This window comes from Delphinapterus leucas, chromosome 2 (genome assembly GCF_059928025.1).
Source record: "Delphinapterus leucas isolate spDelLeu-1000000601 "Yukka" chromosome 2, BTC_Dleu_Yukka2, whole genome shotgun sequence".
Lineage (NCBI taxonomy): Eukaryota > Metazoa > Chordata > Mammalia > Artiodactyla > Monodontidae > Delphinapterus > Delphinapterus leucas.
Genome location: NC_143130.1, coordinates 14357625 through 14381584, shown reverse-complemented (window position 1 = coordinate 14381584; position 23960 = coordinate 14357625). Strand labels below are relative to the sequence as shown.

At 38.6% G+C, this 23960-nt stretch overlaps 1 protein-coding gene across 16 annotated transcripts in view; it reads right to left on the bottom strand.

Annotated features, from left to right (window-relative positions):
* The window catches only part of NEBL (nebulette), a 368320-nt gene that overhangs the window by 54287 nt on the left and 290073 nt on the right, over nt 1-23960 (bottom strand). For 5 of the 16 annotated variants that reach the window (XM_089906438.1, XM_089906443.1, XM_089906436.1 and 2 more), the window contains 8 exons: nt 21165-21275; nt 20887-20997; nt 18411-18515; nt 16748-16840; nt 12816-12908; nt 9851-9943; nt 8478-8570; nt 5749-7172 (listed from right to left, as the gene is read on the bottom strand). In XM_089906438.1, coding sequence (XP_089762564.1) covers nt 6846-7172; nt 8478-8570; nt 9851-9943; nt 12816-12908; nt 16748-16840; nt 18411-18515; nt 20887-20997; nt 21165-21275 — 1026 coding nt within the window. In that variant the 3' untranslated portion in view covers nt 5749-6845. Of the gene's footprint in view, nt 1-1974; nt 2125-3369; nt 3463-4592; nt 4765-5524; nt 7173-8475; nt 8571-9850; nt 9944-12815; nt 12909-16747; nt 16841-18410; nt 18516-20886; nt 20998-21164; nt 21276-23960 lie in introns of those variants that run through there. The other 11 variants (XM_089906437.1, XM_089906444.1, XM_089906447.1 and 8 more) reach the window with 10 other exon arrangements.

Here is a 23960-nt window from a genome sequence, read left to right as displayed (position 1 = left end):
ACATTATTTTCCCGAAGCCCCCTTGGCCTAGTTAACTTCCATTTAGCATTCACATCTCAGCTCAAATCTTCCTTTGCTGGGGAAGGCTTCCTTGACATTGAAGCCAGATGGAGTCCCCCCCCCCTTTGTGGCCCCCATGGCCTCCCCTCAGAGCACTTACTCAGTCCATAATTATATATTACTTGGGTAAGTATCTGCTCAATGTCAGGGTCCCCCGCCCCAGACTCCAAGCGCCTTAGAGCAGATGCATATCTCTGCTGCTCAATGCTGTATGCATTGCCAGATCTGAGCTCTTGGCTGGTGTACAGAGAGCACTCAAACATTTGGTGAATAAATGAATGAATGCCTTGTTCGTGTGTACAGACGTGAAGTAAAAGGGTCCCTGACGAAGCAAACACTAAGGTGCGTCGCATTTGCCAGAGACATCAGCTCCAGTACACTGAACTGAGTAAAGTTAAATAAGGTTGATCGAAATTTGTTCTCGTATTTGCTTTGCGTTTTATTTATCTCATCAGGCATCAACATTATTCTGTACCTCTAGAGCCACTGAAGGGAGAAATCAACAACCCTAAGTCCAAAAAAAAAAAAGTTACTGAATCCTTTGTTAGATAAGCGGACACATGTCTGTAGTAGTTGCCAGAGGTTGGGGGGTGCGGGAGGTAGGGAGAGATTGGTAAAAGGGTACAAATTTTCGGCTATACAGTGAATAAGGTCCAAGGATCTAAAGAATAACACAGTGACTATAGTTGATAACACTGTATTGTATAGATGAAATTTGCTGACAGAGTAGAACTTAAGTGTTCTTGCCAAAAAAAAAAGAAAAAAAAGAAGAAAAAAGATAAATCCGTGAGGTAATGGATGTGTTAATTAACTAGGTGGGGGGACATCTTTTCACAACATACACATATATCAGACCACCACGATGTACACTTTAAATATCTTACAATTTTATATGTCAATTATACCTCAACAAATCTGAAATTTAAGAAAAGAAAGACTTTTCTACCAAGGTAGGGCCAGTCTGAATGTATAATTTAAGACGTTTTGACTATAACTGATTTTATTCTCATAGGTGCTTTCCTATGAATGCAAAAACCAATTACTCAATTACAAGAGATTTCATAGTTTCATCAGGTCCTCAGTCCCATTACATTTTCCCCCAAGATGTTAAACTGCTCAACTTCAAAATCTCCTGCCTCAGGGATTTCAGCCCTATGGACTTTGGCTGAAAAGGAAATTCCATTTTCCTTTTGTTCTTCTGTGCTCGCTACTCTCTCCCTCCCCACGTCACTAAACTGTAGCTATACCTCAGTCTCAACCTTTAACAACAGCTTTATCAGAAGGAGTAGTTAACATCCAAAACAATTCCAACTACCAATTTCTAGACCTAACCCACCAGCTTGGATGCAGAAAACAGGAGAAGGTAGAGGAAAAGTATGGTTATATAAAATACAGAGAAGATTATTAACAATCAACAGTATTTTCCATTGAAAAAAATCTCATATCCCAAGTACATACCCCATTTCTTTTTGGCAAGATCTAACTCTGTCTGCAGCTATATATCAATATTTAAACACACAAATTCATAGCAACCTCTTAGCCACTCAAATATAACCGTAAGATTGATTTTCCTTAATGGAAATCAGATACAAACTCCGTAGAACTCAAGTTTCCACTCTGGCTGTGTATATCCATCACATACAACTCCTGTGAAACAAACTCATGTAGCAGATCCCAAGACGCTGTTGTCATTAAAGATCCATTTGTAGCAAAAACAGTGAAGTAAGACAGGAAAAACAAGCATGCAAAAATGCAAATTAGTAGTTAAAAAAAAAAAAAGACTCAACTTTCTAAACATAATTTAAAATGTTCAGATACACCCAGGCCAAACGCTTGCGCAAAAGTGACAAATTTGTTAGAGACACGCTTGTGGCACATTAAAAAAAATTTCTGAGAGTGGTTAACGTCTGATACCTCCTTCATCAGACGGTCTTGTTACCTCACTGCAGCACGAAAAGCTAGGGTAGATCTCGGATATTTCTGATTTGTCATCTCCCAGACCTGTACCAAAAGTACTGCTCGAATGAGATCGAGACCGTTGTCTCCTATAATGATTCGCCTTTTCTATATTGGAGGGAAAATATTCATACTTGTGATTAAGTGACTTGAAGAACAGAGGAAACAAAAAAATTACTTAAAACTTTAACAAGGAAGAAAAATAATCCCTTATTAAATTACAATCCAAAAGCTCAGGTATTAGAAATTCTAGTCACCTATTCCCAAACTTCAGCACACATTGCATCAACTATATAAATGACTTAATGATCATTTATACTCATTTTTTGTCTAAATTTTAAAGGAGAGATGAGGGATGGGAAATTGACAAGAACTAAGAAAACACTGGCAAACTAGTAAACTTCTATCAAACAAAAGGTTTGGTTATAAATAATTCTTTTCAAATATCACCAAGGATACAGCATTTGTTGCCTTTATTTTTAGAAAATTAAATACAATTTGGCTGATTATGTGGATCAAATTAACTACACAAATATTAGAATCGCTACTTTGCCTTGGGCTTTCAATTTTGTTAATATCAGCAATTAAACGTGGAGTTAGAAATCAGGGGGCAGAGCAAGACCTAAATGATATATCTATTTATATTTTTAAAATACTTGCATAACTGTCAAATCTTCGGTTTGCTAAATGTGGTCTGAAAGTCTGAAAAGTCAACCCATGCTATCACTATACCCAAACATCCAAACCATGTGGGTTTTGCTTTTAATTGTAAACATGCAGTCTAAGTTAAAAGTCAAATAAACTTCCTAGGTAAACTACAGATTTTGCATTTTCTAAAAACCCAGAGATAAATTTTAAGGATACTTGAAAATCTATTTTAAGACATTTATGATACTATATAGAAAATCTCCTCACTGTTTTATATAGAATTCTTTAAATTAAAGAAGTCTTTAAATTAAAGAACTATACCTTTAAAATGTTGTGTTTTTCATGAAACAAATCTCCTGTATGTCTTAGCAGTTTAGTGCAGTCCAAATGGCTGCATTTGAAAGCCCAGAAAACCTCTAAAATCATATTCACTAATAAAAAGGAGATGTAAGTAAGCTCTAGACACCTTTCAAATAAATCTACAACAAACTAATCTAGGATATATTAAAAAGCCCTTTGGCAAGTTCTGTTTTCATAAATGATTAATGGTATATTAAATAGCACAGCAACTTGTTCAGTTTTTCAAATCCCAAACTTAAAAATTTACACTACACAAACGGCACAATGAACCTCCACAGCTCACAGTAGCTTCACTTTGAAGACAAAACCACGTAAATGGGGAGGAACTCGAAATGTAAGCAGTACCAGAGAGCATATGTAGACTTCTAGACTGAATATTGTCTTCCAGGGGATCAATGTCGAAGATGGAGCCAGGATCTGTGCGCCAAACTTTGAGGTCTTTTACCAAAGGAAGAAATCAACAAATCAAGAATGAATAAAAAAAAAGTCAGCACCCAAGAGAGTCAAGCAAAAGTCTGAAAAGGGGCATATGCAAAAAGCAAGCATGTAATAGGCAAACCCACTGTACAGCCTACTTCAGAGAACAAAGGGATATTCACACTCACTGGATTTGCTAAGAAAACTTTGTGATCAAATTTAAGTTGCCTGGTTCATTGACCTTCCATGGGGAGCCTGTGAATCATCACCCAACACACGTGCACGCCAGACAACTCCCTGCATCCCTGAACCCTCACCACTCGTGCTCTCCACACACTGAAACAGGTAAAATGTTGGGTTAAAACTCCTGATTAAGGACATGTGAGTAACTCATAAGAAGTAACTAAAAAGTTTTTGTCTAAGAAAACAAAATAAAAATCAAAAACTTCTCCCCCTACAACAGAAACAAATGTTGAACAAATTGAAAAATTAGTAACTTTCCTTTCTAGCCCTGCCTTAGATTTTAGTATAAGCCTTGCTCTGTCACCATTCAACACTACGTTCCTAAGATTTTCCCAGGCTGACAAGAAGGAACAGCAGGACGAGAGGTTCCTTCCTCTCTGATTTGTGAGACTTTCAGACAGCTCTCGATTCTCCCAGTTCAGAGATAATATTAAAAAATATATAAGCTATTCATATCGCGGAAATCATCAGAATCTCTCTGGCATGTCTATTTGCGGTAAAAGGACGTAAATGGGATTACTTCTGTTATGTCACTCATGCAGACAATGTCTGCAGTACAATTATACAGTACATAAGCTAAAGGGAAACAAAAAAATTGCTCATCCTTCATTATCACCCATGTCTGATATCTGGGCTTCTTTGCATAACAAGTAGGAACACTCTTAAGACCAGAAGGTTATTAAAGACAGAGGACGTCCAACAACAGAATGGATTTGCAATGATACCTGGCAAAGGCCATGAATCCCATCCAACATGGTACAAACAATATTACCTGTGGTCCACTTTCACCTGGGCACCACCTCAAGTATTTGAGGAGGAGTCCGATGAATAAGGAAGCGAATTTTAAAGCCAGGGCAAGCACGATCTTTTTGACTGTGCAGACTTGCCAAGCAGGCCCGTCAGCTTACCAACGATGATTCCAGGTCTCCTGTCCATCTCCACGATGTGAGGATGGACACCTTTATAGGCGGCATCGCTGACGACCTGGGTGTTCTTCCTCACTCGCTCTGTCACGGGGTCATCCACAACAGGAGTAAAGCCCCTTCCCTTTGTCTTCTCAAAATCTTCATGATATTTCACCTGAAAAAGGGAAAAACCATATTAACTCAAACTGAAATTTCCTGATTGTTACACAACTCACAAAATTTTGATATAACGACAGTTGTCACTGTACCAGCTGCATCTAGATTATTTTCTACATAGATGTATCTTTTCCAATTATTCCAAAAATAATGTCTGAAACTTCAGTTTCCTAGCATCAGAAATCAATTTTCACAATGTTTTTCATCATTACGGTTAGCAGCTCTTTTAATATACAAACCTGTATATCAGTAAGAAGTGTTAAAAAGATATATTTTTAAAATCCTGGTTACTTCCTAAAACAAACTCACTTAGGTATAAGTTAATATCCTATCTCTTAAACTTTAGTATGCAATAAAATGATAAGGTATTTCTACACAATTATTCAAGAAAACCATATTATTTAAAATTAGATTGAGAGTTACAATTATATATACATCTTTTTGTATATAATTACAAAAACATATATATATTTCAAAACATGTTTTTTATGTTCTGAAATTGGATTAGGGTGACGGTTGTTCAACTCTGTAAATTATACTAGAAACCATTGAATTGTATACTTTAAATGGGTGAACTTTATGGTATATAAAATACATCTCATGAAACTGTTGTTAAAAAATACATATTTTTATATTCTTTAAACATGTAAACACACCAAACTCAACCTTAAAATGAATTGAAGAGAAGTCCAGCCAAATATCTTTCATAAAGTACATTTACAGTAGTCACGTTAGAAATAAAAAACACACCCAAAAAGTCACTGAGAAAAATTATTTTATTAGACTAAATATTTTCATTACATTTCAGTGTGATTAGAAAGCTCCCCCCAAAGGATGGGCCCATCGGCCTTTCCATGCTTTGTTAGTTATCCAGATTAATGGTGAACAACGCCATCAGTGCATTGGGTGGTGCCATTCCTTAGTATGTTTTAGTCACAGATGGAGGACCTGGTTGGACCCTACCATTGAAATATGATTTTGAGCTTCTTTGACATGTCTGAGACCAGGTGTATCTAAAATCAGACTTGGTCTACCTTTCATCTGTCTCTGGTCCTGGGTATATTTTACCTGCAAAGTAAATAGTAGAACATACTTAAAAATATGACAATTATAATTGAAAAAAATTACATAACTTTTTCAAGCTTCCCAAGTGAGTGAAACATATACAACGTATCGTGAATTACTTCCCAGGTAACTTGTTTGGTGAATTACATTTCGTTCTAGAATAACAATCTAAAATTTTACTCTCGATGGTCTCCTTTAAAGGCTGCAGCCAAGATGACCTAAATCTCTCTACCAACTGAAAACAAACGTGTGAGTGACCAACATCCACTAACAATGTGTCAGTAAAAGTGGTTATCACACTTAAACAGGGAAAATCCAAAGCTAAATGGAACCTAAATTTATTTTTCCATTTCTCTATTTCCCCATTTCCCACCATAACACTGAAAGAATGCATACGGAACATCCCTCTATTTCCTTTTATTTGCCCACTGCAGACGACAAGAATCAATAAGTAACAAATTTAGGTTCCCTCTAAGCAGCCACCACTTAAAGGTAGTTTATGTTGAATACAATCAGCATCTCTGGACAGAAATACCACTAGAGAGCTGTGCATTGTAAAACCTAAATGCTGATTCCTAGGCATAAAGCTCTTTTTGACATCTGACCATCAGCACACTGCTATTTGTGAAGCTGATTATGTATAAGATTAGGATACCAATTATTGCAGACCCGAGGGCATATGTGCATTCAGAACGGAAGCCCTGGTATTTCCTAAGAGAAAGCACACTCCCCGAATAAGACACCGATGTGCATCAAGGGAGTTTAATGAGTAACTGAATTCTGTGTTAAATATATTTAAAGATTTTTTTCCCCTCTAAATCCTTACTTTGGAGTAATGAGTCATTTCTTATTTTGTTTTGCAGAGAGGATTTAACAATCCACATTCAATGGAATACATCTGTAAAATAACAATTGTTTAACTTATACACCAAAGACTTTACTACTTTCAAAGACACTGGCTAAAATAACATGAATCATTGTTTAAATGAACATAATACAGTTTAAAACAAGACTTTAAATGTAAGTGTTGGTCACATCTGGAAATATCAACAAAGAGTTGCAGGATAATATAAAGTTAGACAGTGGCAGCTTTTGGAAGTCATCTGAAATAATACATGGACTTATTGCATATATTACAAAGGTTTCTTGGAAATCAATTTTATTTTCACAAGGAGGAAACAGGTTTGCAAGTAAATAATATAAAGGACATGTCCTTTGCGATAGCCCCAAGTGAATAAAACAACTTGCCGAACTAATATTTTCTTGATTCTTCTTTACTCTTTCCATTTCAGGAGTTATACTTAAAGCCGTAGCTCTTCCCGGCTGACCTTTATAATAAACCTGTCATTTCAGAAAACAAAAAGCAGAGCACTGTGAATCAATTCACCTAAATCAGAGTCTCATTGTACTTATTTTAAAGAGCTAGCCAAGGAAAGGAAGCTATGAAAAAAAAAAGGATGCTATCAGAGGTTTAGTCATATTTAAAATGCTTGCATCTTAAATCATTCTATATTAATTCATCCCATAGCACTGAATGACTGTCAATGAAATCACTATTAATGTACTCATTATATGGGCATACCGTCGGTAAAGCTGTAATAAGCACTTTATCACAAAGGAGTATGATATGAAATGTCTTCATGGATATTACTTTAAGGTACTCTTACCTATATAGAATGCTGCTATACTGTTATGGCTTTAGTAATTAACTGTGGCAGAACTTCTGCCTGGATGCCTAAGTAGTAACCAGAGTCATCCATGAGGCCAGCATTCTTCCCACTGCTCCATCCCTCCTTCTCCAGAATCATGTTCCCTTTTGAGAGTAACAGAGTTACATCAACTGTGACTCTGAATGTATTGGGAAAAAGTGAGCATCTGCTTCTCCAAAATATAGTTGTCAGGGAAAGTGCTAAACAGGAAACTGCCTTGCCTTTGTAATCTGGTCAAAAGGACTTTAAAGGCTTGAAGAATAAAAGATTTCTTTGAATCTAATAGATCTCCAAATTTCCTCTTCCAAAGAACCCAATTTATATGTTAATGACTGCGAAAAAGGACTGTCTCAGTGAACTGCATCCACGGATTACGTAACAGAAAGGAGTCAGAGCAGGACAGGAGTTGGTGTCTGAGTAAACACTGACAGCCCCTCAACAAGTGCCCCCCGAATGGACCTGTCCCATGTGACCTATTCAGCCAGGCACACTTTATAATTTTCCCCCAGCATCATCCAAAAATAAAGTGACAACAGCTGGGAGTGGGAGTCAGGGCCGGAAAGGCTACAGAACGAGAATATGTATATATATATGTAGGAAAGGGACTGGGAAAGCGTATTTGTAGGGCCAAGATGCCCGAAGCTGCCACTGTAAGCCTTTGGGGCACCACAGAAACCACAAGCATGAAGGAAGACCAGAAAGGAGGGATGCACAGTAACCTGCAAACAAAAATCACACTGTAGTCCCTGGGAACTCTAGCAGGGAATGCCTGGCTGGACCCACAATACCTAAGACCTTGAAACCTTTCCAATAAATTGGCAGTCAATTGAGAGCAGAGTATCAACTCCAGGTCATGAAAACTTTGTAAACACGACCCCTTCACTGACATGTTGACAATATGTTTGCTCTTGTAAGAAAAAAGTTACTAAGATCACACATTGCTGAGGTTCTTCTGGTTTTCTTTAACCCTCTTCAGCTCTGGTGGATCAGAAATTGCCGTTGCCTGTTTAATCTCTCCTCTGTATTTTACCTATGGAGGAGAAATAAGACTTTTAACAAACAGTAGAATGGTCTCCACCCAAATAGCAACAGAGGATGAGCCTCAAGATTAACCCTAATTTTTAAACATTTTTTTCCACAGTAGACGCGTGTCAACCTTTCAGTTCAAGTGCACCTGGATTCTGATTCTTCTAACTTAGCAAGCACGAAGTGTTGTTGTGCTTCTTAAAAATGATTTTTTTAAATAAATATATTGCTGTTCAATACCAAAACTAATTGCAAATGCCACAACTAAATGTAATGGAAATATAAGGGGAAAACATTGTAATGAAATCATTACAGGAGAACTATAGTGAAGTAGCCATGGCAGCCTGGGAAGCTGGCTTTACTCCCATTCTGACCCTGGAGCCTCCACCTTCAAAAGGAGCTGCAGATTCCTCACTCCTACCATCATCAGGGATCTTGTAAGGATGAAGCAGTCATCAGCCTGAACTCACTCTTAAATTTTAAAGTCTCTCAAAATTACCCATTTTAGAAGAAGGTTACTGTTTATAATGGTAAAAGTTCCATAAAAGGGTGAAAGAATGGGAAAAATAACTATTGGGGGACACATCTGAAAGAGATTTCTGAATTCAGGGAGGCCTGGGTTCAAATCCCAGCCCTGCTATCACAAACCGTGGGTTCCCAGCATGTTCTCTAACTCTTCAAGCCTTAGTTTCCCACACCTACAAACCAGAAGAGTAAATCATGCCAACCTCATGGATTTATATAAAGCATTTAGCACAGGGTCCACATTAGAGGAACCTCATGATTGTTAACTACCATTCTTTTATTAGCAATAGATTGCTGACTGATTGGATAATGTTTTCTGTTTTATTTATAAGGTTCCCTGCCCTGACATTATGTCTTAGAACCCCAGTCAAGCCAGGTCTTCTTTTGCCTTATGCCAATAGACAATCTGTTTTCTCAGACTGACAACAGACCCACGATACTATTGTTTAAATCTGCATGTAGTTTTAGAGATTTACCAACTATGAGGTCTTATCCATCTTTGTGTACCAGTGACCAGGATAATGCCTGGCACGTTGCCTAATGAAGATTTCTTGAATAAACAAGCAGGACTGAAGGACAGCAAGACAGTCCCCGATTTTCTGGACTCACACGAGAGGTCTACTGTCCCAGCCCCTCAATACGTGACTGTGGAGAAGAAGCGGCCAAGATGTAGAGGGTCTAATGCTTTTCAGAAGGCGTTGTAAAGAATAAAAATATATACTGTTCGGTAAAATATAAGAAGAAACAGAAACAACTTGCCGTGCTCAGCTGCTCCTGGTTTTTCCTCACTCTCTCTATCTCTGGCGTCGTGCTCACTGGAGTTGCTGTGTAACATTGCTCTTTGTACTGGAGCTGAGAGACAAGCGCAAAACAGTGTGGGATTATGGGAAGCAAGTGTGAGCTAGCACACTGCAACTGACTAAAAGAAACGTTACACAGTGACAGAGCATTCATTAGCTAAAATCTTCATTAGGATTTTAGAGTGAAATATGCTTTGCTAAAAGACTTCGTCATCACAGTGATCCCAGATCTAAGCTTTTTCTTGCCCAAATGTTTTGAATTCTACCTTGGGTTGTTATTCTGCAAACCGCATAATTTAGTGGTGGCCTCTCTGAGTTCAATCTTATCAGCAATGATAAATGATCCCTTCTGTGAGCTCACAGCACTAAAGCACCATTACCAAATGACCGTTTTATATTTAAAAATTAAAATTCTGCACTCTTATCATTAGAAACGAGGGTTATGCCAGTCCTATGCCTGCACCTCACTGAGTGGCTGTCACTATGTAAAGAAACCCTGAACCTCAAAGTTTCCTCCTCTACCAAGTTCCAACATTAGAAGCCCATGCTCTGGCTAGCATTACGGAGATATTTCTGACTGACTGCATAGAGGTGCTCTTTCTTAGCTGAGGGATCAGACCCAACGTTTGTGGTCAGCTTTCTTGGCAATTCCACAACACCCCAGGAAATAAATGAGGATCCAACACAGACAGATAGAATGACATGTCCATCAAATGAATTTTTGACAGGTAAAAGGAAAACTAGAGGTTAAAAAATCCCATTATAAGGAACTCCACGGGGACAGTCTTAATGATTTTTTGGAGTTTAAATTTAACGTTAGAGAATTTTTTTTTTTTTGGTAAGACATCACAAGGCCTACAGGGCCTGCAGATAAAATAGACTTGAGATGTACACCCTCAGCAGTGCATGTGCAAGTGACCAGATATTTGATAAGCCTGGAAAATAAAAGAAAAAGCGTCAGGTCCCTGCCAGTGTGATCTCTTTCTCTGTGCCGTGGTATGCAGTTTGAGAGTTTAGGCAGATTCTGTGTCGGATAACTGCCTGAAGTGAGGAAAGGTCCAGTGTAATCTCTATCGATGGCAGGATACAAAGAAAGATTACTCTGGGCTGAGGTCAGAGGAGAAAAAATTGTTGAACAGCATTACTGATGTTGAGAAACTGTTGTAGCCAATTTCTAGTGGATATAAGTTTGGAGACATAAATTTGATGTGGAGACTCTTTATGTATTGCATTCATCCACTCACAAACATGCTGAGTGCTTTACAGGCAATATCTCACTTAATATTCTAGTCTCTGTTTTACAGATGAGGAAACTGAGGCTTGGAGAGGGGTTGGTAGCTTATGAAGGTTATACAGCAGGTAGGGTCTGAAGCTGGGATCAAACCAACAGTCCAGGGCCCACATTCTTCTCCACTACTCCAGTGTTATCCAAACTTCCACCATGTACACAGCACTTCCCATATGACATGCCAGATATCACCTGTGCTGTGATTTATAGTATTTTCTTATTAAATTAACTCATTATTATTTTCAAATAGTTATTTTAAGGGAGTGTTATGTTTCTATGATAAATTGAAAACTAGTAACCCTTCTTTTAGAAAAAGGGACACATTATGACAATCTCTAGGCCATACTGAGTGAAGTAAGTCAGACAGAGAAAGACAAATATCATATGATATCGCTTATATGTGGAATCTAAAAAAATGGTACAAATGAACCTATTTACAAAACAGAAATAGAGTCACAGATGTAGAAAACAAACTCATGGTTACCAAAGGGGAAATGGGGGGAGGGATAAATCGGGAGATTGGGATTGACATATACACACTACTATATATAGAATAGATACCTAATAAGAACCTACTGTATAGCACAGGGAACTCTACTCAGTACTCTGTAATGACCTATATGGGAACAGAATCTAAAAAAGAATCTTTTTAGATATGCATATCTATACATATGCATGCATATCTATACATGCATATATAGATATGCATATATGTATATGTATATACATATCTATACATAGATATGCATATATGCATATGCATATATGCATATGTATAACTGATTCACTTTGCTGTACAGCAGAAACTAACACAACATTGTAAATCAACTATACTTCAATATAAAATAATTTTTTAAAAAAGGACACATTAAAACAATTTAATCCCTAAGTCAAGGCCAGAGCGGCAGCAGCCACCATGTGCATCTGAATCACCATGTCGGGGCACTGGCACTGCCAACAGCCTCCTCATGGCCTGAATTATGATTTCTCTCTCCACCACCTTTCTCCTGCCATCTTCCACCCCAAGTACCCATCACAAACCTTCCCCTCTTTGAACAGATCTTGGATCCTGAACACATTCAGTTTGCACTGCCAGGAGGGCCCTTTCTCACGAAATCCACCCCAAACTTTTATCAATTCCTCAAGATCTAACTCAAATGTTACTCTTTCTCCAAGGGTTCTCCTCTCTCTCACTGACATAGCCTTCCTCCTCTGCATTTCCCCAGCACTTTGAAAACAGTATTATTACTTAATATTAAATGAGATATTGCATGTAAAGAACTCAAAAAGCGTAGTAAACACTCAGTAAATATTAATTATTGTTATAGCACTTAATGCACAATCTTTATTTATTGCCACAGCTGTTTCTCCTAGAGACCCTGAGAATACACACAGCCCCTAAGACCTCATCTCTGAATGCGCCCAAGAACAAGAACAGAGTAGGCATTCAATACCACGTTCTTTAATAAGCAAATACACATGCTTGGTGTAATGCTACCCCAACATAAATATGTGTGAAATCTTATCTCCACCTTTCAGGAACTGGCCCTCCTACAATGGTATTCATCGTAGTGGGACTTCACCCGGACAAGTGTCATGCGCACAGAAAACAATACTTAAAGGAATATGATCACACATTGCTGATGTTCTTCTGGTTTTCTTTAACTCTCTTGAGCTCTGGTGGATCAGAAATGGCTGTTCCATGGTTCATCTCTTCCTTGTATTTTACCTGCATGATTTATTTTTTAAAATGTAAGTTTTATTCAACACAAGGCTTAAAAAATAGTTAAGAATTCTTCATTTGTAACTACTGCATAGTTGAATTTTTAATTCCAATATTAATTTTCCTTCAGTGGGAACACAAATTTTTATTTCATCTTGTGCTTTCAGGATTCCTTTATCCTGAAGTACAAAGAAACCCATATCCATTCACCTATCCATCACTGAAGAGGTTTTTTTTGGTTTGTTTTTTTTGTTTTGTTTTGTTTTGCAGTACGCGGGCCTCTCACTGTTGTGGCCTCTCCCGTTCCGGAGCACAGGCTCCGGACGTGCAGGCCCAGCGGCCATGGCTCACGGGTCCAGCCACTCCGCGGCATGTGGGATCTTCCCAGACTGGGGCACGAACCCGTGTCCCCCGCATCGGCAGGCGGACTCTCAACCACTGCGCCACCAGGGAAGCCCTGAAGAGGTTTTTTAATTAAAATAAGCATACATTGCTTGTGAAAATAAATTTTATCATCAGGCAGATGCACCAAAAACCTTGGAAATTATCTTAATATAATAACTTATTATTTTCTATTTGAAAAGCAGTTTCTATCTATTAACATGTTAATTGAAATTCACCATGTATTTAAAGGCAAAAGTCAAACTGAGTTAGATACAAAGTCTTGGAAACACTGTGTATCTGACCGAGAGTACCCAAGTGATCCAGAATAAGAAAAAAATAAAAGAGAAAGGGGAAGGTGGAGGGAAATGTACTACAAGCAGAGGCCACTGAGTGCTGATCGCTATAGATGGGCCAGTGGCAGAAAGTCAGGAAGTGTCTTATACCCACACAATCATGTTATGTAAAGCCCGCCTATATCCCGGCATTTGCCTCAATCAAAAGCTCCTCGTTCAAGTCTATTTAGAGGAAGATCAACCAGACAAATGATAATGCCAACACACAGTTATGCCTGGGACAAGCTCTTTAAATTTACGAAATGATTAGTGATGCTATCATATCAGGTGGTATTTTAATATGTGTAAAATTCATGGAAGATTGGATTCGAGAGAAAGGACACACACATATATGTACGGAAACATGGGCTAGACTTAAGAGGCATATGTTGACATTTAGCCAAGACTTAAATCTACATAAAACATCTTTTAGAAATCATTTGGTAATGTTTAAAATGATTAAAGCTGAAATCCACACTGACAGTCATAAAGAAACGATACCTAAATATTTTTGCGATCATCTATATCTTAGCATCTGTACATTTAATATGAGATATGAGTAACAACGTCAATATTAGGCCAGATCCAGAACAGTTAAATGGAGAGTACATTGAGACAGACTAGCTCTAACTAAGATTCAAAAGTAGTTCTTAACAGAGAAAGCTAATAGCCCAAAGACTTTTACTCTGGAGGTGGAAAATGTCGAGATCTTTAAATGTTAAAGAGTCCTACCTTGGTCTGACAGATCTAGCTAATCTTGAAAGGGCAACTTTCCATTTGAATACTAAGCAGGAGTTTAGGGCCCAACCTCATAGAGATACAGAACTACTATTGTTTGCTAGAAGGGGCAGCGGGATGCTGGGAGACGAAATGATAGACTGTACTACTTTCTGTGATTTTCCTCGGGTGAGAAGCTAAACATGATTAAAGATGAACATTTTTGTTTTTCATACGGCTCCAGCCAGTCATTTCACTGGAGGCAACAGAACTGCACATTACAGAACGTTTATAACATTATATACACCAGTACACTGATGGGTACATTTCAAATATTATCATTTGGAAGTGAAGGAAACAACCGTTTTACATTCCTCAGCCGAACGAATTTCTCCACCAGACTCTAGCGTTGCCTGACACAGGCTCTCGCCGTGGCGGATCGGAATCCTCACCGTCAGGTCCTCCTCCTTATGCTTTCCTCAGGAGATAGCTTCATTCATGCTACAGGGATTTTAGTGCACAGCTTCATTCATGCTACAGGGATTTTCGTGCACAGCTTCATTCATGCTACAGGGATTTTCGTGCACAGCTTCATCCATGCTACAGGGATTTTCGTGCACAGCTTCATCCATGCTACAGGGATTTTAGCACATAGCTTCATCCATGCTACAGGGATTTTAGTGCACAGCTTCATCCATGCTACAGGGATTTTAGTGCACAGCTTCATTCATGCTACAGGGATTTTAGTGCACAGCTTCATTCATGCTACAGGGATTTTCGTGCACAGCTTCATTCATGCTACAGGGATTTTCGTGCACAGCTTCATTCATGCTACAGGTATTTTTGTGCACAGCTTCATTCATGCTACAGGGATTTTCGTGCACAGCTTCATTCATGCTACAGGGATTTTAGTGCACAGTTTCATCCATGCTACAGGGATTTTAGTGCACTAGGATTCTGCAGATTTTTTGTAAGTTCATTTTGAAGTCTGTTTACCACAGCATTACCTTGCCTCTCCTACTCTGTCTCCACAAATGCCAGTGCACACATATTCTAAGATGCCAGGTAACCGTCAGAGTTCCTGACAGAGGAGTTTAATCAAGGCAGTTCTACTTGGATGACTTCAAGGAAACTCTGCCTCTAAGGGTGAAGGTGAAGAGAAAGGTCAGGCAAGGGCAAGCGAGGAAATAACCCTACTGAGTTCCTCAGCAAGAAGCTAAATACAGTAGGCCCTTCGCTTGCTCAGTGTGAAACCGTGGATATGGAGGGCCAACAGTAAGGCAGTTGAGCATCTGCAGATTTTGGTATGAATGTGTATGAGTGTGTGTGAGTGTGGGTTGGTGGGGCTCCTGGAACCAACGCCCATGGATACCAAGGAATGACTGTATAACAACTATTACCAAATATGCCTATTGGTAAGGATAGCAATTATCCATTGTAAATGTCAAGCACTGAATGAAGAAGTTTTTAATCCATAACATTAAACACCTCCTCTACCCTTCCCCCAAGCTCAAAGGGAACTGGGGGTGGGGAAGCAGGTAATTTATTTTACAAAATTATAGTGAAGGTGTGTGCTTTCCTTTACTAGAAATTGGAAGAAGCAGAAGGCGAATCGGGCCTCTTTAAAACCTTCTCTTAAGCCACCAAATGAATGTTCTAGGGCCTTTAATCATTCTGTCAGGGTAAAATTTCTTTCCTCCAAGTTGTGGAAAGGTATTGAAATTTATCCTTTCTCTGAAAAATTTAATACACTTAAAATTCTGTTCAAAAGGGTGAAATCTAATCCTAGATTTCATTGCTGTACTATTAAAGTGATCTATCTCTTATGCCCTATGATATATCAAGATGAAATACTGCTTTAGGTTCAAGGGGAACAAGGCTACAGTTTCCTTCTGAAAGTTAGACCTTTGATATTTGATGAAACAGTGCTTCAACAAAGTGAAGAAAAAAAGGCAGCCAGTTTAGTAAAGAACCAAAAACATTTATCTAGCTTATGTTTGCTTTTGGAAAGGATGATTAATGCTATAGAGAACTGGGGGCTTCCATGGTGGCACAGTGGTTAAGAATCTGCCTGCCAATGCAAGGGACACGGGTTCGAGCCCTGGTCCGGGAAGCCCACATGCCGCGGAGCAACTAAGCCCGTGCGCCACAACTACTGAAGCCTGCACTCAAGAGCCCGCAAGCACAACTACTGAGCTCACATGCCACAACTACTGAAGCCTGCGCACCTAGAGCCCATGCTCCGCAACAAGAGAAGCCACCACAACGAGAAACCCGTGCACCGCACTGAAGAGTAGCCCCTGCTCACCGCAACGTAGAAAAAGCCAGCGCACAGCAACAATAACCCAATACAGCCAAAAGTAAAAACAAATAAATAAATTTATATTTTACAAAATGCTATAGAGAACTTACTGAACTAATATTCTGCTGATTTTTCTTCACTCGTTCAATCTCTGGAGTATCTTTTACTGCTGTGCCAGCTCCTACTTCTTTCTTATAAATTACCTTTATTATAAGAGAAGGAAAAGAATAACTATAAGGTTATTAGAATTCAAGTCCTAGAGATCTGATTCTTGAAAAAGAAAATTTCTCAGATTTTAAAGTAACGTGGATACAGCTTCTATTTATGAGAACCAATGTCACGTTAATCAATTAAATAATCCATTATGAGAATAAATGCAAAACTTTGGTTTTGTATTCCACAATATTACAGTAAACCTCTACTACCTGTTCTAGGGTATGCTTGGTAACTTACAAGGCTTGCTCTAAGAATATAAGTCAGCAAACTAGAGTTTCCTTCTCAAATACAAATACATATCACATGTGTATTTGAGAAAAATCAAAGGACATATTAAAAAAGCTCACTAAGCAGTTATCATTTAATTCAAAACCAGCATGAAGTTTTAAGCAACTGCTATTCTCCAAACGAGAGCAAAGATGCTCTCGTTCTCTTCAAAGAAAACATTAGCTCTATCTTCAACATCAATACTAAGTCAGCCTATTTTCCTTATCTTTCCACTTATTCCTTAGACCTTCCCATGTCTCTCCATCCCTACCAATACCCACCCCTTTCAAACACAAAGCAAAAGAAAAAACAAAGTGTCCTACAGAAAAATAGAATAATTATAAGGAAGTCATACGAGGACAGAACTACTCCCTCTCTTGATATTTGTTAACCCGCAGGTCCCGTGAGTGTGTGTGAGTCGGGGTGGGGAGAGGGGGGCCCTGGAACCACCAGGACCAGTGGGGGTCAGGGGAGCAGGACATGAGAGATGTTCCCCTGCAAAAGCTAGAAATCTGGGAGACCGTGGAATCACAGGAGATAAGAGCCACACTGCCCTTCTCCCTCATCGACTCCTCCAGCAAGATTTCTCCATTTCTCAGCACCGCCTGCATGTGAAGACCCTAAAGGTACCTGAGCAGCATACCTGGAGGGTTAGAGCTTGCCAATTTACTAGAAGTAGAAAATAGTCCAGAAATCTTCAAAAATAATAGAATTTATATTTTTAATAACACATTTGCCTAACTACTAAATGAGTTCATTCTACATTAAAATATTAGCTGTACCATCAATTTTTATTTTAGAATTCAAGTTTATATATCCCTTAAACATAAGCCCAATATCTTAATGAATGGTGCTGACAAAATTCCTATGCCTCAGAACAAAAATATGAAAGTTTAGGAACTGGTTACAAACTGGTAAACCTCTAAGTATATTATCAATGTAAATAATCCATGACCAGGAAGGAAATCCCTTCATATGACTATTTTCATCTTCAAAGTAAAATCTGTGTGGAAGATTAAGATCTCTTTCTTGAGTGAAATTTTAAAATTCAGTTAAAAATAGCAGTTGCTTGTACCAAAGAAGGAGATGTGAATTTGTAATTCTACAACAATCACGATAAATTATAAGTTATAAGAACATTTGGTATTCTTATTATTTTAAAGAAGGAAAGATATACATTTGACAGAAAATTCTAGCAATGCAGCCAAAAATCAGACAATGAGGGAAAAAGGCCCTCCTTACAAAACATAATTTCAAGGTGGCAACTGAAAAGAAGTAATGACTACTCACCGCACTAATGTTCTGTTGAGTTGTCTTAATTCTCTGGATTTCAGGAGTATCTGCCACAGTAGAATAGCTAGAAAGCATCTTCTCTGCCTCATCTTTATACTTTTTCTAAAATTATAAAGAGTGAATGCGAATCTGAAACTCTGTGTGCGCATGTACAAGGGAGACAGAGACAAAGGAAATGGTACTACTTTTTCCAACTCTATTATATACCACCTGGCTCTAAATTATATCTTAGGATTCCAAGCAGTTGTTGATGTGCTTATGCAATAGTAAAAATAAAAGCATATGCAAACAGAGTAGGCAAACAGTCTAGGAAAGCACATTCACCTCCACTCAGGCAATGGCTCCCAACCCAGACTATTCAAACGCCCTGGGAGGGCTTGACCTTAATAGCATTCCTAAGCCTAGAACCTACTCTCTCAGGAGCAGTCCCAGTTCCTGTTCAAAGTAGCCCTTATAACTCCTACCAGTAACCTGACTCTCTTTGCTTACTTGTTTTCATGCTTCTGGATTTATGCTTTGCTTCCTACCTCAGATAAAGACCTTTGATTAAGGGAAAGGTACTAGTATTTTGTAGTGGAGACTGAAATCTCAATTTTCTTTCTACTAAATGTACTCTGAGGGCTTCCCTGGTGGCGCAGTGGTGGAGAATCTGCCTGCTGATGCAGGGGACATGGGTTCATGCCCTGGTCTGGGAGGATCCCACATGCCACGGAGCAACTAGGCCCGTGAGCCACAACTACTGAGCCTGCGCGTCTGGAGCCTGTGCTCTGCAGCAAGAGAGGCCGCGATAGTGAGAGGCCCGTGCACTGCGATGAAGAGTGGACCCTGCTTGCCACAACTAGAGAAGGTCCTCGCACAGAAACGAAGACCCAACACAGCAACAATAATTTAATTAATTAATAAACTCCTACCCCCAACATCTTAAAAAAAAAAAAAAAATGTACTCTGAGCTCTGATACATCCTGGGCAATACCTTCTACTAGTGCCAGCATTTACATAGTATTAGGTATCGTCCTAAATACTTAACACACATTAACTCATTTAATTAACCCCACAAGCAGATACTATTATTATCCACTCTTACAGATGGGGAAATTTAGGGATTAGCTAAGAAGTGTCAGAACCAGGATTTAAACCCAGGCACTCTAGCTCCAAAGTCAGGGAAGGTAACTGCATGGCATACGGATGCTTGCTAGGAGAGGTAATTCCTGTTCATGTTGAAATGCACCACAGCATCATTACACCGTTTTAAGTATTCCATTGTATCCCAAATAACTAAAATTCCTTAAATCAGATGTACCCTCATCATACTCAAAAAATCAACATTGTTAAGTTAAAGCAGGAATTCCAACAGCTCAGGCATCACTTCCTATGGGAAGCTTTTACTCTTTTTTTTTTTTTTTTTTTTTTTGCGGTACGCGGGCCTCTCACTGTTGTGGCCCCTCCCGCTGTGGAGCACAGGCTCCGGACGCGCAGGCTCAGCGGCCATGGCTCACGGGCCCAGCCGCTCCGCGGCATGTGGGATCTTCCCGGACCGGGGCACGAACCCGCGTCCCCTGCATCGGCAGGCGGACTCTCAACCACTGCGCCACCAGGGAAGCCCAGTACTGGATTCTTGAGTGACAAGCCGCCGAAGCTGAGTTCTGTAACACTCTCATTTTGAACCAGTGAATGTTTAGACTCTTTGCTCATGTCAACCAGAATTTTGACAAATTTGGTCAAATTCGGTTAAAAATTATTTCAACACAAACCCCATTAACCAAATCCAATTCCTTCATCATTTTTCTTTAACCGTTTTATTTTTTTCATTCCCTTTACTATTTTTCCATTAGGATTCATTCTTTTTGTAACAAATTTTATAACAAAGAAATTATTCACTAATGAATATTTTTGCCCAAATCAGATTTTATCTGACTAACTTTCTTCTTCCAATAAACTTTCTTTTGTGGTCATTATTTCTCTCACATCCAGTTTTCTAGAGGATATGTTACGTGTATACCTGGCAAATTAAATTTTATCAAGAAAACTTAGTTCTTCCATTAAATTTTACTTAATATTCAATTTCACCTAGTACAGTTTTATTCACTCAGTTTCAGTTGAAGTTGATTATTTTAATTAAAACATTCATGATGAAATGGATAAAAGACAAATTGTTTGTAATTTTTTTCTGTAGTATAAGCATTAGAGCCAAGTTCACAATAGAGTCAAAAAATGGACATTAAAAAGGTCAAAATGCCCTTGGACCCAAAACAGAGGGCCCCAACACGGGCGCTCTGACACTCAATAATGTCTGTTGAACTGAATCTACAGCAGTTGTCCCTTTCATTAATGAGGTAATCAGGTTTGGTCAATGGTTCCTTTATAATAGAGTGCATTGACTTTGAATAGAAAGCCCTCAAAAAGACACCAATCACAGAGACACACACAGCACAAGGTGACTGGATATTAGAATACATCTTCATTCTCTACCAACCTGGCTATAGATTTCAGATGCCCTCTTGGCTCGAAGCATATCCGGGATATCCATGCTCACTTGCATTCCTTTCCCTTTAATTTCATTTTCTAAGTCTTTCTTATATTCTTTCTAAAAGAACAGAAAACAATCTTCAGAGGTTTGCATGGCCTTCCATAGCAATGTAGATATTTATGTGTTTGAATCTCAATGCCACACATCTGGAAACACCACTTATACTTTCCCTGTATACAATTCGATATGTTTGTTTTAAACTTCGTGTGCCATTAGTTTCTTACCTGGCTGGCCATTTCAGATGCTTTCTTAGCTCTCTGGATATCGAGGGTACCTGTGCTCACCTGCATGCCTTTCCCTCTAATTTCAGTCTCCAGATCTCTTTTATAATCTTTCTGCAGAAAATAAAACCTGCAATTAGGGCTTTACAATAATTTGAAAATCTGTGTTGAAAAACTCGATGTCATTTTTGACATCAAGATCATGGCTTTTAGAAATAAGTCGGACCTTTATGTCTTTTATTTCTAGGAAACAACAAAGATTTTTAATTTGTGGCAAGAACACAACTTGGAGTGATGTATTCACAAGGAATCAGGAGGTTTTCTCTACTAACCTGACTTGAAAAAGAAAACAGAGTGAGCTGAAGGAAAATGTTTTATATTTTAATATGGTAAAAGTGATAAATTATTGGTTAATATATAATTCAGTTGATGAATATCAATAAAATGTGAGTATAAAATTGTCAGGTCTTGTTCTGTAGTGAATAATTGCTGGTTGCTTCCCTGGAATCCCACTCCTCTTTTTCCTTCGTTAGCTCCTTGATTTGCCACTGGGCAACTCACTGCTTCCTGTTCTAAACCCCCAGCTTGGCTGAGACTGGCCGCCCTCCAAGGGCCCCATTGGGCTTAAGTAAATCGTTATAGCCCAGCCCTGGCCCTTCATGATCAGTTCAAGGATAGGTACATTTCTTTTTCCACACAAGGTATCAAGAGACTTTCTCTTTCCTTCTGGACATGAATGGAGAAGTCTGTAGCCCTAGGATCTGCCAGATGTCTCTTTGCAAACAGGAGAAAAAAGCCTGCCTGAGAACAGAAAGATAGAAAATGAAACGGAATCACACTGTTTGAGTCCTAGATCAAGCCACTCCCAAGAACTTCTCTACTGTTTGGTTACAAGAACAATAAGTTATCTGCTTTTTAGAGCCAGCTTGAGTTGGATTACCTGTTACTTATAATAAAATGTCATAATTACACAGACACAGAGACTCTTGTCACATTCTAAAACTGATTATAAAATTCAGCAAGCTGTACTCTTATAATTGTACATTTTTCTGTATGTATGTTTTTCGTCAATGAAAATTATATTAAAAGAAAAAAAACTATTGATTATCTCCTATTAAATTCTTTCAAAAACAGTTATTTTCTATTATGTTGACATACTCTAGATTTGTGATTCCCTGCTCTAAAGTAAATTTTGCTTTGCTTATTTGTGGTGTTCTAAAATTAGAGAAGTCGTAAACAAAAATCTCAATCTCAGAGAAATACTACATTTTTCCCCATCTACTACCGATAAATCTGCCTATTTTCACTGACTTACAGTCTCAGTTTCACTTTTCGAATGAAAGTTCAAGTACTAATGTTTAACTTTCAAACTAATAATATTCAATTATTACTATGTCTGTAAAAAGCTCTGTTTTTAGCAAGCCTCTTTAGGCCCAAAAGCAAAACACCTCATTTGAAGGGCAATATATGTAGAAACTAAGGTACTGATCATAGATTTTGCCACCAAAGTCTCATGGTAGAAGTATGTCATCTAATTTTCCGATATGAACTTTCAAATCTAAAAGCATTCAAAAGCACATAAATAGACTACATAGGACGCTAATCACATCAGTTAATATTGATGCATAATAAAATACCCGAAAACTTAGAAAACTTAAAAGAAAAACATGATGACATCTAGGTTCCAAGCAAGTCCCAATGCACACATGCTTTTAGAGCCTGAGTCAAATGTGTTAATGACCCAGTGGCTAAAGAAAGTCACATGGTCAAGCCCACAGGTACAGGAAGGTTTGAATATTAGACATCATTTGTGTAATAATATAGCACATTGACTTTACCTGAAAAAACAAACATTGAGCTATAGCAAAGTCCCTAAGTCTGGTTGAAAAGGATCTGAGAGTCTGTCATTTGGGCAAACTGGGACATGGTTATAATTACATGCAAATGAGACCTCCGGATTACAAAGATAATAGCCTCACCAAAACTGGTTTAAGCTGCCTGTAACCACAGTACAGCTGACTCCCCTAGGCCTGTTTTCCCATAGGCTCTCAATAACAAAAATGCACCATTTTCCTAGTAAGTCTGAGCCTTGAACAACATGGGTTTGAACTGCACGGGTTCACTTATACGTGGAGAGTTTTCAATAGTAAATACCACAGTACTACCTGGTCTGTGGTTGGATCAATCAGTGGGTGCAGAGGAACCACAGATACATAGGGGAGACCATAAATTACATGTGGGTTAACCCCCCGTGTGGTTAAAGTGTCAACTGTGTACAGTCCCAAGATACTCAGAGAAATCTAAACCAGCATATGGCTGAATAAAGTAATGTATCACCGTATACTAAGGAAAGATGCAACATTCCAACTTCTCATAAAAGGAATACGTCACAGAAGGTTCTTAGGTAAAAGTGTGAAATGCAAAATTTCTATTCTTCCCACATTCTTTTCTCCAGAGGAAGCATGCTTTATTTTGGCTTCAAGTCTCAGCCCCATGAGGGTGATTTGGAAAAACTCTTCTACAGCTCCAAATTCCCCACCCCACTCCCACACTCCAATCCAGGACCTTAACTAATACTGGATGTCACACTCTCCTCATAATAACAAAAATAGCAGAAAATTGTTAAGTAGTGATTTGATAGTTACTGGGTAGTTAGCTACTCAGAAGCTCAAGGAGGCCACCACAAGAAAGTACTAATAAATCCAAGAAATGAATGACAAGAGAGAGCACGAGAAAGAACCAACCATGCAAAAACCAGGGGAAGGAGTATGGCGCCCATGCTGCCCATGACTGGAAGCC